The following is a 19,504-nucleotide window of genomic DNA, read 5'->3' on the forward strand; positions in this document are numbered from 1 at the left end:
AGATCTGACGCCTGCGGTGCGACTCAGCTGGCTGGGCCATTGAGAGGGCACCGCGGTGGGCCTTCTGGTTCAGCCTCTTAATTCAGCCTGATGCTGCCGAGCATCAGTGGGTCAACCGCCAGAGGTAGCTGGGGTGGGGGGAGCCTAGGGGCCCAGGCCCACACGGCCTGGGTATCATCCCACCGATCCGTGCTGGCCGTGCCAGGGGGACATCCCTAAACCGTAAAAACAAAACTCAAACACCAAATAAAAAAACCCTTACCCCAAAACCAATAACAAAAACCCTAAATTAAACCCAATTTAAAAATCCCAACCCTAAAACAAAAAAATCCTTACCCTGAATCCAATACCAAAAATCCCCAAAATAGTCCTGTACCCAGAATTGCTGTAAATTCTTAAATAATATAGATAATGTATTATTATCAATCTTTAAATGGTGTCTTGGCGTTTTTTTTAAGGCATCCGGTTCTTCGATTCCATCGTACTTAATCTAAATTCACAGGTTCGGTTCTCGATTCCAGAAAGCCATATCAACTTATAAAACCATGATCCCTGGGCAAGACGGACAAACTAAAATAAATCAGCTATATTGAACCGATGACTAAACTCAAAATAAATGAAAAACAGTCATATTTTTTATTTAAAAAAAAGATACATTCATGAAGTTGATGTAATGAATTCCAAGTGACAGAAGCATGAAACACATCATATGTATGTAAACCTTGATCAAAATACTAATACAGTACTCAAAGCCAGTTGTATGCACACATTCTTTCCTGCAGGTCTTAACAGTAATACAATTAAATAAAAACTAATTTGTATTGAAGAACCGGTCATTCTTTAATACCAGTTTGAATGAGACACATACCCGTTCACCTTTCTAAATACTTGAATTGAAGTAGGCTATCACCAACATTTGGTCATTCAAATGAAAACAGTGTTTGTTTGTGTAAGACGCTTTTTTTTTCCGTAGTTTGAATGAAAGTGTATAGAATGAATTGATATGGGTTATCAATAGTCACACAGCATTCAGGCACTCACTGAGTTATCGTCAGTGTGTTTCTTCTCTTTGAGTCTCGCCGCGGGAAGGGCACAAAGCTTCTTACCTCTCTGAAGCATAACTCTGTAGGCAAAAAGAAGGCCAAAGAACTATTTCAGTTGCACGCATGCATTACTGAGGCCAGGACACTGACGACTGATAATCATCTGACCCAAACAAAATAATAACTATAGTTTTACATATTTTCTACATACTACTACATGTAGTACTAGCTCTTTAAAATTATACTTAAGCCCCAATGCTTATAAATGTATTTTAAAATACACTTAAATGTGGATTCAAATGATTTTTTTTTTTATAAACACAAGGGTCGGCTTAGCTCAGGAGATCTAGCGTGTTGACTTGTAGGTTGCTAGTTCGATCCGCGGCTCCTCCTAGGTGACTGTCGAAGTGACCCAACCCTAACTGCTCCTGACCAGTTGGCTGTCGCTTTGCACTGACTCCGCCTTCGGTGCAAGGCGACAGCCAACTGGTCAGGAGCAGTTGGCTGTCTCCTTGCACTAACTCCGCCTTCGGTGTGTGTATGAATGGTTTAATTGGCTTTGGATAAAAGCGTCTGCTGAATTCAAAGTACTAGACTAATATATACATTTGTATATTTTTTATTTCTAATTTGGTTCTACTTTCACTTCTCCCACTTACGTTTCCATTCCTCGAGGGATAGCGTTGCGTTGTCCCGGCTGTCGTCGTAGGGCTTGGGGTCGGGGCAGTCCTCCGGGTCCCTCAGCGTGTCAAAGTAGGGGTGCTCTAGGGTTAGCTCGGCAGTGGGCCTCTCGTCCCCGTCCAGAACCAGCATCTTCTCAAGCAGGTCAATTGCTGCCAACACAGGGGCCAACGTTGAATGGGTAGAATAATGGGTCTCGTATGGATGATTAAGCAGACGATGCATTCAGACACTATTCGCTCTGGAGTACGGCCCCCCATGAAGGAAGTTGGGGTGACTTGGATGGAAGTCAGATAAAACATTTCAGATTCATTAAAAGTGGGGTCAACATAGTACAAGGGCTATTTTTGGGGACCAATGTTGGGTTCAGGAAAGTCTATTGTTTAGAATTTGGCTAGTATCAATCCATGCATTTCATTGTCAATAGTCTATCCATCTGTCAGAAAGATGCCTTCACCGTACCTGATCATTAATTGCATGTTTCCAGAAACACATCACATCTGTAAACAACTAGTAAAAAAAAAGAGTGAAAAGTAAGACATTTGAAGACCAGGAGGAGAAGCATATAGGTCAGCCTGACTCACCTTGTACACTGGCCCTAGGAAACAAGGTTGAAAAGTCCTTCCTCGGATAATGTGGAAGGTTCTTCATGTAACTTTTGGCCTTTTAAAGCAATATAACAACGAGTCAGTAACAGTAAACAACGCTGATCTTTACTCCACAGAAGCCTCCCTCTCTGGACGCCCTCTCACCTCAGGACTGTCCAGCTTCTGGATGAATTCTTTCCCAGGGACACCAGTCACTTTCATGATCTGGGTGAGTTGGTCCATATCTGGGATTCCATAGGGTCAGGGGAACAACCTTTCATATCGCCTAAACTCAGAAATTAATGGATTTGTAAAGATTTGCATACCCACTCACTCAACCACCAACCAAATCATGAATAGTACACTAGTTTTTTTTGTACAATAGTACAAATATCCTGTTTTACTTAGAAATAGCATAACGGATAAGGATGCACGTTGTATATCAATTTTGATAAACATTTTGGGGGATAATGATGCTAATGATCATGATATTTTAATGATGTATTATTCAGATTATACAATTATAGAATTATATTATAAATACAGCTGATAATTGGTAGCCTGTTATTATTTTACAGTAGCAGAGGACAAGTGCACGATTCCTATTTGGAATACATGTTCAGCTAAGGTTCCAATAGCAAGGACAAAGTCTTCTAGTTTTAACACGATGAGTCACCTGACAATTTGTCATCGCCACGACGATGTGTTAACACCATACTAAGCAGTTAGCGTGAACATTGGGAGAGTACAAACTGTTTTTGGCTTGTTTCTTTATTAAATGCTACTTGTGTTTACAATTATTAGTGAATCACAAACTGCCGTTAAATAACTTGTTGGTTATCATATGGCTATCGGCCATGAGAAATAGGTTATAATCGTTTATTGTAATGGTAAAAAAAATAAATCATTATCATGCACAATTAATTACGGTAGCAAGAAAGCTGTTACGTCTTAAATGACCTTCAAACTTACTTAAATTCAAATGTTTTTCTATTCACAAACATCGCAAAGGAAAAGGATACAGTCTTTCCCTTTGAAGAGTGTTTTTCCGTTGATCATTTCTGCCATGATGCAGCCCACGGACCAGATATCCACTACAGGGAGGTGAGCAGGGAGGCAAGGAAACCAGTTTACATGCCAGAAGGGAACCGTGATACACAAATCAACCCACGCCGTGGAATATATTTGGCAAGGGCTTAAAGGGCTGCTACATTCCAAGCCAGACGATTGATGCAATTATTCCCTAATTACATTCTCCATGATATTCATAATTCAATAACAATAACCTGTTAGCATTTAATCCATAATATATATCCTCCCCTCAGTTTTAATGAGCCAAACAGGTCTATTTGACTAAATCAATCAAAATTCTTGAAATAAACACAATTAACGAAAGCACAATGTAGAAATAATTTCACATGACACCGAGCTGAAAGTACAGGTGACAGACATGAGACGGATGTGGTGGAAGGGACCCTTGAGGATCATGGGAGATCACAGGGATAAGGATATTAACATGCAATATGTATGGTGTTCTTGCCAGTCTGGGTGTAGTGCATCCAGTTGAGAATGACTTCCGGCGCCCGGTACCACCGGGTCACCACGTAGCCTGTCATCTCTGCATCAGCACTGCGAGCCAGCCCAAAGTCCAGGATCTGGATTCAACAGTACCGAGTTACAACGGTCGTGGCGGACTTTGGGTCAGAAGATATATGGAAGATCTCGTCTACGTGGTGCTCGTTTGAAAGATATTCCTTCTAGACACTAACCTTTAACTCGCAGTCTTGGTTTACGGCCAGGTTTCCCGGTTTAAGGTCCTATGAACGAGGGGGGGAAAAAAACATTGTTGTTAACGGAAATTAAGTTAGAATCAAGCAGTGGAAAAGATTCAAACGCACGGCATATACTGACAGCCCAAGGATGGACAACACAACCAACAGGAACACAGCTATAAAGAAATTTAGGATCTCATGAAGAGAACAAAACCAAATGTTGCATCATAGAATATAGAATATATATATATAAAATCAGTTACTTATTTTTGCATTATTGGTATCAAGTATGCAATATATAGGGAACCAGATTTGTACACTCTCAAAGATTTCAAATAGCACTACAAAATGGTGACACAGTGGTTGTCTATCAGCATAGAAAATATGGCAAGTAACACCAAACAGGAATAACTGCTTTGTTCCACCAGATTGTGCCGTATCTGCAGTTTGATTTCCTAATTTAGTTCTTCTTTGAACAAGGGGGAATGTGAACAGACACATTATGTGGAGATGTTGGGTGAGGCATATTCATGTCCTTAACGTCTCATAACATGCTGCTAGGAATCAGAGCAAAGACTACTCATCCTACCTGTTGGGGCAGGGTTAGTAATGACTCAATACAATGAGGAAATGGGAAAGGGCTTACTCTGTGGATGATGCCTGCCTTGTGAATGTACTGCAATATAAAAGGAAACAAATGACAGTTAAAAAACATGCAAAAGGGATGGAAATGATGTCTAAAGTATCACCTTTTACTGTAACCCCCCCCCACATCATTGTTTTGAAAAGGAATTGAGGAAGATGGACAATGTCGCAATTTTACTTTGATAGGCTGTGAATTTTGTGGTTGGCCCTCATGACATCAACTACATCCTCGACCACAGCGAAAGTCTTGCATTACAATTTCAAAGGACTATCCAACTTGACGTATTATTTTCATTTCACAGGTAACTCAGACATGTCCTGATGCTTTGTCAAACTACAACAAATGAACTAAAGGAACATTGTTTTGCGATTTACTGTTGAGTCTATAACAAGTAATCGTCCCTGCCGATACAGATTCCGAATGCTAGAGTTTTGCTCTGAATGTGGAAAATACAGTATGAATAATTCAAAATGTTAAATGATGTAGACTTAAGACTACCAGTTGATAGTTATCACATGACATCATCACCTGATCTTACACCTCCAACATGTAAATTAAGCCGCTAAAATCATTGTCTATGTTTGCCCATAGTATCTTTTTTTTTTTTTTTTATATAATCATAGTTTGTATTTTCTTCTGCAGTAATACACGGTTTTGATTTGTATCAACCTCATTTGTATCCCATACCAATATCACAAGGAGCAACCTGTTCACAAGAAATTTTGTTTCACAAAATAAGGAATAAGTAAGAGTAAGCCAGAATTATTCCTGTGAAATTCCTGTGATCTACTTGATGATAGATGACACCCTTGAAACTCATTAATACAGCACCATGGCTGTATGACTACGTCCTACCTACCAGATAACGTTACTCGCATACACAGTTTACCACCACCAGAAGCCAAGGATAATGCCCAGTCAAATATCAATCAATCAATATTAATCCTGATTTTATCAAGATTAATTGACTAAATCTAAAAATAATTATTGCTAGTTCCATCCCTAATCAGGCCACATATTTTCCCACAGTAAAAAAAGGATGGCCAAGATAATACCAACCCAAGAAATTGAAGGCCTTACTTCTATAGATACACAAATGTTTCGCTTAAACACCTAACTCTACTGCCTCACTCTCGCCGTGTTAAGCTAGTTTTGTCAAACACGTTCTCATTGCAATACATTGCCCATGCTGTATGTACCAGAGGTGTGGGCTTACCCTGAGTCCACACAGCATCTGGTACACAAGAAACTGCACTTTGTCTTCGGACAGATTGCCGCGCACCTTTGACAGGTCAGTGAACATGTACGGCATGACCAGGTAGCTGCAGTACATGGAAGAGACAGAAGCATAGGAAATATCCAGAAAGGTAAGCTATGTAATGAAACCCACCATGCCACTGAGGTCCCCTAGCATTCTGCTCTGGTGGTCCACCTTACAGATGCTCTGTCGTTCATAACAAACCGAATCACTAGGCCAATAATTCTCAAAGTTTTGTCCTTCTTGGTGACAAAAATCGAATTGGATTTCCCATCTCTGTGTTAAAGTTGGGTCTGCTGTTCCTATGTCTGACAGACCAATTAACCAATCAATACCGATGCCCCCTGTGGATTTAGACTTATAATGGCAGTTCCAAAAGCCCAAAGACAATTTCAATTAAAAGGCCCAAAGCTAGCTCAGCTGTCATGAGATTGTTTTTTTTATATAATAATGATAAAAACGAAATTGTGTAGCACCTTTTCAAAAACATACGTTGCCAAGTTACAAACATGATAGAAGCAAAAAAACAAGATGAGTAAAAACAGGAGCAGGTTTGAACACATAATGTGAAACGGCCACATGGGTGGAGAAAAGGGAACCAGGCTTGCACATATAACAAAATGATAACATAGAAGTAGGCAGAGGCCTCCACTGAGTACTTACAAGTCCTGGAAGTCCTCAAACCCTGTGGCAGGTGTGAACACTTCAAGAAGCCCAATGACCTGGTCAAACACAAAACACACATAGTAATCAGTGGATCTCCCCTCTCTACGGCAAAGATTCCCCCAGCCCCTACCTGTTCCTGAATTGTATCATTGAATTCACTGCAAGTCGACTAAATAGTAAAGACCTTAAAGAATAATATATTGAAGAATTTCCAATTATTATCATAAAGGGTGCAATAGGAAATGTATGTTATACACAGAGCCGTTGCTATTCTTTTGGGTGCCCTATGCGCAGATTGTTGGGGGGGGGGGGGGGGGGACCTGTTCGTAATTCATTTATATATTTTGAAAATTGTAACGTAATAATTATCAACCTTAATTTTGGGGGCGCCCCCAAGTACCTGGGGGGGACCCCAAAATTAAGGTTGATCGGTACTTCGGGCCCTACGCGCTCTGCATACTCTGCGTATGGGGAGCGGCGGCGCTGGTTATACATATACAAGTCATAGTTACCTTATTTCACTACTATTTGTGATATTTTTTTCTTTTGTTACATGACTTTACGGAGCAGAATATCCTTTCGTTATCCTGCCCCCTCTCTATGAATAAATATTAGTGTGTGTGTGTGTGTGTGTGTGTGTGTGTGTGTGTGTGTGTGTGTGTGTGTGTGTGTGTGTGTACATTTTCGTGCTTCATGTGCTTCAGCAGTCGAAGCTCTCGATAGGCCCTCTTGGCGAATATCTCTGACTGGAAGGGCCTGTGCAGCTTCTTGATGGCCACCTTCTCTTTCGTCTTCTCGTTGGTCACCGAACTGAAATGTGTAACAATAACAAGTCTCGGTCCAACGTTATACAATGAACAAGTTGTAACTCGATAACAGTGTGGAGGGGGAAAGTCTATGGGGGTGGGGCAATATAAAACGACGGCCCATGCTGTATCACATGCGTAACCTGTGCAGCAAGTTATTAATAAGCTCCGTTGACGTCGCCTCGATCTTCGTCGTAGTTTACCTGACAGCACATTCTTTACATCACCAAGACACACGGACGGTTAGGGCAAAACACGTCGAAGATTGTCATCCTCGGATTGCATCTTGACGCACTCATAACCACTGCCCTCTACCATATGACATATGGCGATACAAGCTCAATCCATGCCTGGACGTGTGTGTACGTGTGCGTACGTCTCACATCGAACCCCAGCGTTATAAATGCATCGCACCGTAAAAGCAAACCAACCACCGTAGAGACTCACCACACGGAACCGTACGCGCCGGAACCGATTTGCTTCAGTCTCGTAAACTTCACCGGGACTTCCCACACCGTATTGTTTATTTCCTCGCGGGAGAAATGCGGCCGAGCTTCCATGTTGAAACCATCCGAGAGCTCAGGCGATCACGACGAACTGCACTCCTCAGCTACTACCACACCTCCTCCCCCGCGTCTCGGCGATCACTAGTAGTTTTGAAAGGTCAAACACACAGGACGATAATGGGATACGGTCCGCTGGTCTGAGGTAGTCCCACGATCTGGTGACACAGGGAAAGTGCATGAGTCTCTACCAGAGCGGTCTAACGAAGATACAGTTGTACAGATGTATTCCCTGGTGGCGGACTGACACTGTACTAGCGGATGCCGCCCCCTTATTATCTTCTCTTGTCGATGGGATGATTTTATGGTGTAACTTGTGATCCGAACCCACGCTTGCCGAAGCATGTCAACGTGATTCACTTGGTTCCCACCCACGCACACTGGAAGGTGCGTGCGTGCGTGTGTGTGTGTGTGTGGTAACTTAACTTGCAATCTACATTGTCGATGTTACCAATGAGCATCGTGAAACGAAACGTCTACAGCGGGTGCTCGCGACAGACGTATTCGTCATCAGCAATAACATATCAATCAAACATTTTTTTGGTCAAACGAAGTTAGACTACCGATTGGTTTCTACGCTGGGCTCCAAAGCAATACTTGGTTTCAGATTTTAATATTTAGTTGTGAAATTCAAGTTCATAACAACAATGAACTCACCACACGTAGGCCTATTACATTTATGCATGTAGGCTTTGTTCAACTCCGTAGGCCTACCCTAAATATCGTTCAAAAGTACAACTTGAACACGGGCCTGGAAATAGGCCTCCACATGTCTAGATTTCAAAATATAAATTGGGTAAATAGATGTGACTATTGCAATATGACATAGCCCAGGCCTAACCCAATACTTGTATAGGCTACAGCCTTCTTCCGCAATATTTGTTTTTCATCTTGGATTTATTAATATTATTATATTTAATATCTTTACATAACGAATAAATTGCCTGAACAAACTCAAGAAAAAAACATACGGTAAATAACAAAAACATAACAACAGGTGGCGCCAATAGCTAGAGTATGGTTGATTGTATGAGGATTATGGCATGCTTGATACAGTTGGTATAATATAACTATTATTAGTATGGGATCTTTACTTGGTAGGCTCTGGCCTCCGAGGCCTTTTAGGTTAGGATTAGGAATTAGACTTCCGAAATAAAGTAATGTCCATGTTGTTCAGTTCTCGCATAAAAACGGATAACTTAATTAGCTGAATTGGCTCCCAGTCACTGCGCTACCGTCAACCGAGGAAGATGAGACACACTCAAGCACAACATATATATATTTTAATATTAACAATAAAACACTGATACAACTATGAATAACCAATAAAGCATGAATAAAATAATATATATGAAGAAATAGGCCTGAGATACCAAAGCGCACATTTAAGTTTGACCTGCTTTTTTTCGTTTTTTAATGTAACACAAAATGGAGATGCAACCCTGTGCAAAAACTGATCTGAGGGAAGTAATGACTCTGTGACTTGTTCTGACAATACATACACATAAACACACATACATTCATCTATATATATTTCTGCTCTTTACACAGTGACTCTTGAAACTCGTTGTCACCTCAAGTGGTCTCCCAATCATTTCCGCTTTTATCCAAAGCGACTTACAACCATTCATACACACATTGGCACACCAACAGCGTCAGAGTCAACCATGCAAGGCGACAGCCAGCTCGTCGGGAGCAGTAAGGGTTAGGTGTCTTGCTCAGGGACACCTCAACACTCAGATAGGAGTGGCACTCTCGTCATATAAGAGTTTAAAGTCATCCTCAATCTTTGTGGCATTCACCTTAGCGAGGGGGAAGGCCACTTGCAACATAAACAACCACATCTTTCTGTTAGTAGCATACATTACTGACTAAGGACTAAATGATTCCAGTATTTGGTTAAGAAAGGGTTGATCACGTTTAAACATGTACATTAACAGAGCCACAATTAAGTACTAACCAAAAATCTCTACTGCTGAAAAATACATATATTATAAGTAAAGCATACCTCCCCTTATTGCGGTCGCCTAAAAAAAAGCCCCATTTGTGCAACAAAATCAAAGTATAATACTTGAATCTCCGCTTATAGAAGTACATATACTTCTGTAAAGCTTTACTTTGCTGTATTGGCAAGTGTAAATCAGAGCTTATTAGCGATTGCCCTTCACGATAACATTTGGTAACGCAGCTGTTAAGAAGCAAGACTTTGAAACCAAAGCTGCCAAAAAATCCCCTACTTTCTCTGTCACGTACCTGGGATTGATTGGCGATGTGCTTAAATCGTACCTACTGCACTGTTTGTTTTATTGAACATATTTAAGGCTTTAAGGCTGTAAAGTTTCAAGGACTGACCAGTGATTAGTACCTTATGACCTGACTTGCTGGTGGCAGTAGTGACGCACAATACTTTTGGTTTTGATAGGACAAAGACATTGTGCTTCTACATCAAAATTGCCCTCTTTCAAGCATTGCCATGCTTTTCCTATTCACTTATTGCAGTGCTTTATGTCGAAAACAAGCGCATTAAACCTACCAACGGTAACTTCAAAATCACAGTTGGTACCCAGATATGGCCCGAGAATGTAAACGAATTATCAGCACCAATAAAGTTTGACCGAATGAATTACTGAATTACCTGTCTAGCTCTCTCACTTCAGTTTGCCATCAGATTCCTGTTTTTGGCCGCCAGTCCTCCAGGCTCTCTTTTCCAATGAAATGTCACAAGAGAAACTGGAAATCAAGGCTAGCACCAAGCTAGCCGTCACTATCATTCAGCTTTACATAAAACAGATATATATCAGTGTTTCCCCTGTATACATTGAGCAGTGGCGCACAGCTGGATTACTAGTACCACAGCATCACTAGCGCCAGTGCAATCAGAAATGCACCTCATCCACAATCATTAACCTGAGGCCTTCGGCCTGAGGGGTGTTCCACAAAGCCGGTTTTATCACTTACCCAGCTAAGTTAACCCAGGGTTAGCGGCAACCCTAGGTTTTCCGTTCCAAAATGACCACGGCATGTAAGTTGCTATGGAAACATATGCTCTCAATCAAACCTGGTCGGAGCAGGTTTTGCGCAGGTTAAGTTTGGAAGATAACCCGGTTTTGCTCAGAGTAGGCTATTTAAACCCACGTTTATCGCAGCTTTTACGTGTTCGCCTATTGATATCGGAGCGCAAATAATTTGTGCAATTCACAGAGAGATTAATTAGACCACGGCTCGACATATTGTCCTTTCCGGATGACTTTTTGCTGGAGAGATAGTTTTTCACGTGATTCTTTGATATATTTAAATAGCCCAGCAAACATTTTCTCGACCTGCGTCGAAGCGAACAAGTCCAGTCGACGTCGAGTCACGACGTGACTTCATTTCGACATGAAAACATTATCATTAGAGGAATGGTGATTTCAAGGAAGACTTATTTTAGAGTGGTGTAACCGAATAAACACTCCCAGCAAACATTTATGCATTCAACAAGTCTAAAATACGCCGGGTCACAACGTGACTTTATTTCGACCATTTGCCGACATGAAAACATATATGCCGCTACGGAAATGGTAATTTCGAGGAAAGCTTGTTTGACCGTTGTGTAACTGAATAAACACTGTTTATATCGCTATTTAACTTAACAACGATGTAACTTTGTAACATTAGTGTGAACGGTAATGTTTACACATTAATAGTATTATTGAAAAGTGTTATTATTCCAAACGCAATATGCTATCATGTATATGGTCAATATAGGTGCTAAAATGTTTTATTCCAGCATTTACTCAAGTTCCATTGAGGAACTATTTTTCCTTGCGCACCAACACGTAATCCCTCCAACGCATGCGCAGGTGATATCAGTTCGCCGTCAAGTTCGGCACTCAGCAACATGCGGGAGTTGCAGGTGAGTTTCGAAAAGACACTGCAATTTAAAATGCAACTGTATTTGTAGAGACATTACCCTTTTGTTATTTGCATGCATAACTGTTGAATTTGAGGCTACATGGCGTATTCTCATGGATAGCGGGTTTTCGTATTTGTAACGTTACATACGAACTGGGAGCGGGAAGCTAGCAGGCTAACGTTAGCTTAGCTCTGAAACGGGACGCTGCTACTTCCCAGCTGGGGAGCAGCAGCGTCCCGTTTCAGGGCTAACGGTATCTGTGTGTTATTGAAAATAAAACACGGGTGGCAAAGCCCTTTCCCCGTGCATTAGTCCTGTGAACTGTTGGTCAATTTTAGGACCCATTCTTCTCATTATTGATAGCGAGAGGGGTGATAGCTTCCGATGTAGCTAAGCTAAATGGACTTGATCTAGCCACCAGGTAGCCCTTGAGGCTGGGGCGCTGGATGGTGAGACTGTCTTCGTCCACTGAGCCAAACACTTGGTGTATTTTGGCCAGTCAAACTTCTCACTCTCACCAAACCTTGTACTGGTGTTTTCTTTCCAGCTGCTGTGACGAGATGGAATCCCGAGGCCACAGATACAGAAATCGAACCAGCCATGAGTTTACACCTGAAACATGCACCTGCAAGGACTGGGGGGATGGGATTTTGGTCCCAATAAGTTTTCATTTTGTTGTTTAAAGAAGATGTAGGCCTACTTGGGTATAAATAAAATGTTTTTGATGCAGTGCACTTTATACCCTGAAATCTGTCTTTTGTTGAAGATTAATAGGACATTCATGCTTGATTGATATATGCATAATTAAACAAAATATTATAGATGTAGCCAAATATTGCTGTCCTTTTGATATGACCAAATGCTCTATAGGCTACATTTGGTTCTATCTATACATCATGTCGGCAAAGGGTCGAAATAAAGTCACGTTGCGACTCGACGTCTATTGGACTTGTTGACCACACGGTTTGAGGTAAATATGTTTACAACAGATTGAGAAATGTTTAATTATCTACATGCAGCACAAGCGTGTTATAGGTTCAGTGGGTAGCTATACTGAAAACCGTAAATTGGGGCACACTACAATGTAACTGAAATGTAGCTTAATACTATTTTTTTCATAATAAAGTGGGTATTTAGTGTATTGGCTTAAAAGTAAATTTCATGTAGGTTGAAATGTCGTCTATACAACGTCGAGACGACGTGGACTGATGTCGTCTATGAGACGTCGAAACGACGTCGGTCGAAAGACCGACGTCAGAAAAACTTTCATATCAGCCCCTCAAATCGACGTCGTTTCGACCTCCATGACCAACGTCGATTAGACGTCTAATTGACGTCGAAATGTTTGCTGGGAGCCTTCTCCAACCCTACATTGCAAATGTTACCAATCGTGGATCTGCCCTCAGTTCACTACAAACAATTTGCATAGCTTTCCGTTTTTTTGCGACGGGTAGCTTTTTGTACAGTGTAGGAGATGCTGAGCACATAGGCAAAGCTACCGTCTGCCGCTCCGTGCGTCTGTCTTGCGCTGAAGCGGTTGTTGCGTAACTTCATGGAGTTTCACCAACTTGCAGGTCAGCATTATCTACTTTAAGTGTTCCCAAATGGCTCCGAAATTATCCTTGTTGACTTTTCATCTGGGTGTTATATTTCAGGATTTCCTAATGTAATTGGGTGCATTGATGGCACACATCCAATGTGAGCAATACATTTCAACAGGGTGCGTTGCATTATGAACATATCATAGACCTCATATAATTGTTTGTGCTTGTGCAAGATAGCTCAAAGTTTGTATTTGATCGCAGGGCAATTCGATGGGGATCTCCTAGGAGATCGAGGGTATCAATGCCTCCCGACGCTCATCACCCCGTACCCTAATCCCGCTCCTGGACCACAGACAACATTTAACCTGGCACACAGCAGAACCCGCGTTAAGATTGAAAATACATTCTGGATATTGAAGTCCAGATTCCAATGCCTACGTGGACTAAGAGTTTGTCCGGTACGGGCATGCGATGTAATTGTTGCATGCCCGAAAAAGAGATGCCTCCCCACTTTACCCGTTCCTCGAGGAGGAACACATTCGCAAATGTTTGTAAGGGCTGACAAAGGATGCGAGACCACATTTGCAGAAATCATTTAAATAAAAATAAATAAAAATAAAACACTTTTCTTCCATCATTTTTATTCTTTAGTTGCTGAGGGAGGAAAAAGAATAATTAGTACCTTGATCGGTAAAATATGCGGCCCGTTTCGCCATTTTGATCAGGATTTCCATGATCCATACATCACGTCTTTATAGGTTTGCCGTGAACGCGCACAACCCTGTGTTAACCAACCCCGTGTTGATTGAACTAATTCATAACCGGTGCTGTGGAACCGACAGCTCTGGGTTAGTCGGCACAGGATCGGACAACCTAGAGTTCAGCGTTAACTCTGTGTTTGTTAAACCTCCGTTCTTGGAACACCCCTCAGAAGAGCTTGGGCCCGGTTTCCCGATAACGTCCAGTCTTAACGCGCTACAAAGACTCCTACGTTTAGACGTATCATTTGTTTACCTACATAGGCATGGTTCCCGAATGGTCTCCTACGACCAGTTCAGTAATGCATTACATTACTGGCGTGAGATTCTGTAGAATCTTGTAATGCATACCTTATAGCAGGGTCCGCGGGTGTAAATGTTGACGGGGGGGGGGGACGGAGGGACGCGTGTTTTTTGATTTTTTGGCCGTGAGAAATTGGATGTGTGGCGTGTGTAAGCAGGCAAAAACGTGTGTCACACGGTAAAACCGTGCAAGTTGGCAGCTCTGAAATGTATAAATCGAATTACGTGGGAGCCAGAGGGAACCAAGCTCCCAAAAAGGCAACAAAGTCAAAAAACTGAGGGGGTCTCTCATATATCTGAAGGTGTCTGCCATATTTGGCATTGTAATTTCATCTTAAACAACGCTCATTATCCATCCCCGTGCGGTCTTACCTATTGTTAAATAATAATAAAAAAAATAATAATTATAAAAATATATATAAATATATATAAAAACAGATTAAAAAAAGATATAAAAAAAATCTGAAAAAAAATTTATATTAAAAAAAATTATATTAAAAAAAAATTATATTAAAAAAAATTCTATAAAAAAATTCTATAAAAAAAAATTATATTAAAAAAATTATATTAAAAAAAAATTATAAATTAAAAAAATAATAATAAAAAAAATTTGACCTGCGCACAAATGTTTTTTTTGGACATGCGCATGCGCATCTTTTTTTGGACCTGCGCGCGCATCTTTTTTTTGGACATGCGCACGCGCATCTTTTTTTGGACCTGCGTGCGCATCTTTTTTTTGGACATGCGCATGCGCATCTTTTTTTAGATGCGCATGCGCATCTTTTTTGGGATGCGCATGCGCATCTTTTTTTGGATGCGCGTGCGCATGTCCAAAAAAAAGATGCGTGCGCAGGTCCAAAAAAAAGATGCGCATGCGCATCCCAAAAAAGATGCGCATGCGCATGTCCAAAAAAAAGATGCGCACGCAGGTCCAAAAAAAGATGCGCGTGCGCATCCCAAAAAAGATGCGCATGCGCATCTAAAAAAAAACATTTGTGCGCAGGTCCAATTTTTTTTAATTATTTTTTTAATTTATGATTTTTTTAATATAATTTTTTTTAATATAATTTTTTTTTTATATAAATTTTTTTATATAATTTTTTTTTTATATAATTTTTTTTTCATAAATTTTTTTATATATTTTTTTCATACATTTTTTCATATCATTTTTTAATAATTATTATTTTTTAACTGTCTTCTAAATTAAGGACATTATACAGGGAAACGAATAAACCATTACACGCCACGAGTGAACTTAATAAGCGCTCGAAATACTATTTTCAACCACCGCCTCTTTCCCTTGACATTTAGTTTTCACCTGACAAATGCGACCGATGTAATTAAGGCAACCCGGTCTCACAGGAGCCTATATTTTAATCTAACATCTTTAATGGTAAGAGACTGCACGGGGATGGATGAGTGTTGTTTAAGATGAAATTACAATGCCAAATATGGCAGACACCTTCAGATATGAGACCCCTCAGTTTTTTGACTTTGCCTTTTTGGAAGCTCGGTTCCCTCTGGCTCCCACGTAATTCGAACACTGATTTATACATTTGCAGGGCATGTTAAATAAATGCGGTGTAAAACCAAAGATAATACCGTTAGCATCTACAACTTGTATTTAATAAGCCTAAATTGTTGGGCACTCCTTGCAACGGCATCAGCCGCCTTGCGACGACCAGTTCACACTGCTGCAACTTTTCCCCTGCGACGTCCCAAAAGAGTCTCGTTGCGTCGCGAATCTTTGGTCTGAACTGGTCTTAGGAGACCGTCTATGTGGTATCAATGATGAATTTACCTTAACATGTTCGCTGTAACTGTTGTAATTAGAATAGTTGGTTGAATAATGGACTAGGCCAACATGGACGCAAGATAACCTAATGTGCTATGATGATATTGCTTTTGATAAGGGTGATGTGTACCTTTTTCTAAATATGTTTTATATACTTTTTTTTTAAATTTAAATATGGTATCACTATTAAAATGTGACTGTTTCTATATACAAATGTTATATCTCCTGTACATGTTTGTATATAATGGTGATATTATAGTACCTGTGGTGTAACTTTGGTGATTTGGATACACTGTGACCCCGAACACACTCATGTGTCTTGGGGTGATTGGGTGATTGGCAGGCGAGCCTATAAAAGGCCGCTGCGCCCTGTGACGCATCACGTACAAGGAACACGGATGGAGGGCTAGACCCGAAACGTTTCCCCTTGTTTATGTGTCCTGTAATTGTTGTTTCGGCTTTTAAAATACTTTTGGAACTTCTCAGCCCTAGTGTGAGATCTCCCCAGTCTTCACTTGATAAACACTTAAAACATTAGTTTGCCAGCTGCTGGTCAGAGATGACTATGGGCATCAAGAGAATTAACATGAAAAAGTTCAGTGTTAAATTTCACATGACATGTCATTCACAGCTGCTAGTCAGTGATCAAAGTGTGAATTTCAAATTTAACAATATGGCCAAATATTCAGGTATAACTTGAAAAACATTCTGCAGTTACACTTATGCTAGAACAATAATCCCTGCTCAGATGCATCTAAAATACAATTTAAGACAATAAAATGTGTGATAAACACTTAAAACATTAGTTTGCCAGCTGCTGGTCAGAGATGACTATGGGCATCAAGAGAATTAACATGAAAAAGTTCTGTTAAAATTCACATAACATGTCATTCACAGCTGTCTTGACACGTATGGCTTCACAGGTCTAACTTGAAAATACATTCTGCATTAACATTTTGCTAGAACAATCAATGTAGCAATGTAGAAAAATATAAATAAAATAAATCAATGTCAAATTTCACATTGCCTTATTAGCAATAACTACATAACTTACAAATGGGTGTAACACACGTTTTACAAACTTTTGAGTTATTAACCAGCAATTAGTCTGAGAACACAACACAAAACAATTATGTGAAATTTCACAGCTGCTAATCAGAGCTGACTCCAAGAGGGAAAACCTGTTTCTTTATTTCACTTTTCTTTTTGCAACGTTTAGACAAGACAAAGCTTTTTCTTTAGAGATCGCACACAGAGCATTTTGGGCCATTATCCAGGAACAGGTGTTTCAAAGGTGTACTTAAGGTCCTCCGGATAGGAAATATTGAGTGCATAAAGGAGGCCGAGATGGTAGGCCATGGGAGTATCCGGAAGGTCCTTTACTACTATGCATTCCTCTAAGATGAGTGCGATGTTTTGGATCTTGGGGGATGAGGCTTCAGCCACACAGGACATACAGAATTCCCACAGTAACTCCCTTGGCAGCCACGTCATCTGGATCAGTTTCCTGTTTGAGGACATTAAGAAATATGATTTTCAATTCAAACTCACATCACATACTACATGTCTTGTAGGGAGCCAGGCATCTCAAATTGGATTGTCATATCCAATATGAAGTTGTCTGTCATTTTAGCTTTGTTGTTGAAGGACCATTCCGGTGTATACTGATCCATATCCCCGTCATTCAAGCCTATCTGGTGCTGTCCATGGGAAAAATGAGAAAATTTGTAAAGCTGACTTAATGTGGTATTCAATAACACACAAGTTTAAGCAAGCACTCCGATTGGTCAATTCCCATTCTAGAGTGTGTTTAAATGCCTGGTGAAAGAACGGACAAAAATAATGTGCCTAATTACAGAAAGTATCGCTACGCTAACTAGCTGAAACTACTTTCATGAGCCTAGTTTCCATAACAACGTTCAACTGTTACATTGTTTCACTTGCGCAGTAGGAACGAGGCGCTTTTACTATAGGAACTATTTTCTGATGTAGATGAACTCTGGCAGAAAGCTTGAATTTGAGGGCAAATTAACCCACAATATGAAAACATTTTACAATATTGTTGATAATGAAGATGGTTTGTGTTATTGATTTGCAATCTTACACTCGATGGTGTTCTTGAATGTCATTATTGGTACTTGAAGCACAGGACTTCGGAACTCGGCGCAAGCGCCTCGTTCCTACGGCTGTGCTTTGCGTACCAATGACATTCAAGAACGCCATCTTGTGTAAGATTGCTTAAAAGAACCGATCACAGGTGGCCAGAGTAGGAATGTGACATCCACTATCCCTCAGCACAAGTGCTTCTCAGGGCCAGAGCCGTATATAGAGTTCCGCCAACTCTGTTTAGAACGTTCAGGACAATTCTATCGTGGATTGGTTCAAAGGTAGTCACGTGTTTTGTGTATGCCATCTTACAGACCAAACATTAATCAATCGTCATTACCATGCTATCAAGGCAAGTGCAACAACTTACAAGAGAGGAATATATATCTGTAATATCATTACTTTTCGAAAGAAAATGTTGTGTTGTGTAGCCTATGGTTGCTCTCTAAGGCCTGGACGTGGTAAACGTCTGCATCATTTCCCCCAGGACCCTACTAGGAGGAAATTGTGGGAGCAGAGGATCAGAAGGATGAACTGGAAGCCGAATAATTTTTCCTTGTTGTGTGAGGTAAGAACATTTCTATCATGGACTTTGTAAAGAAAACACATTTGGAAAATATTATTGTACCCCATCAATTCATGGCATGCTTCGAAAAAAGTACTAACCAAAGTGAATTTGATTTGAACTTAGCCTAGTAGTGTTAAGCTACACGATGCTCGCTAGCTCTTTGCGCCTTTTTTATGCTAATGCTAGCACTGAACTCCGGGACAAACAACCTGCATCTGCCGTCTGTATTTTTCCACCAGGCTCTTTTATGCATAAGTATGCATAAGTATGCACTGGTTAGATGCCATTCTGTGAAAATCTATGCAATTTTTTGAATAATGACAACTATTAATACTACATCATTGCAAGGCTAGCCTACTTGACGTGCTATCTTTCTGCACTGCCGCATTTGACCCTGCATTCTTTCAAAACACCGGCTGCATTGTCTTTGTTTATGTTCATGCATGTCAGAAAGATTGTGATTAACTTTGCACGGAAATCATGTGGATATATTGCAAACAAATGCCCTTTTGC

The 19,504-nt window shown here is 40.5% G+C and overlaps 1 protein-coding gene across 1 annotated transcript; it reads right to left on the reverse strand.

Moving 5' to 3' along the window:
* Window positions 1-628: 628 nt before the first annotated feature.
* Window positions 629-8,268, reverse strand: mapk13 (mitogen-activated protein kinase 13). Its single transcript, XM_084479391.1, has 12 exons — window positions 7,907-8,268; window positions 7,334-7,463; window positions 6,651-6,709; window positions 5,946-6,051; window positions 4,730-4,759; window positions 4,081-4,128; window positions 3,852-3,966; window positions 3,334-3,405; window positions 2,477-2,556; window positions 2,309-2,387; window positions 1,703-1,876; window positions 629-1,123 (listed from the first exon to the last, which is right to left on the reverse strand). The coding sequence occupies exons 1-12, from the start codon at window positions 8,017-8,019 to the stop codon at window positions 1,038-1,040; spliced, it is 1,092 nt and encodes a 363-aa protein (XP_084335517.1). The 5' UTR covers window positions 8,020-8,268; the 3' UTR covers window positions 629-1,037.
* Window positions 8,269-19,504: the final 11,236 nt, after the last annotated feature.

Source organism: Micromesistius poutassou (assembly GCF_964030765.1).
Source record: "Micromesistius poutassou genome assembly, chromosome: 15".
Taxonomy (NCBI): Eukaryota; Metazoa; Chordata; class Actinopteri; order Gadiformes; family Gadidae; genus Micromesistius; species Micromesistius poutassou.

Excerpts from the sequence above, each read along its gene's own strand:
- mapk13 (XM_084479391.1), bottom strand. The coding sequence starts at position 8,019 with ATGGAAGCTCGGCCGCATTTCTCCCGCGAGGAAATAAACAATACGGTG. Across the intron at positions 6,710-7,333 it reads AGCACATGAAGCACGAAAAT|GTCATTGGGCTTCTTGAAGT; the intron begins GTACACACACAC and ends GTGTTTGACCAG. Across the intron at positions 2,388-2,476 it reads AGAAGCTGGACAGTCCTGAG|GCCAAAAGTTACATGAAGAA; the intron begins GTGAGAGGGCGT and ends TTGCTTTAAAAG.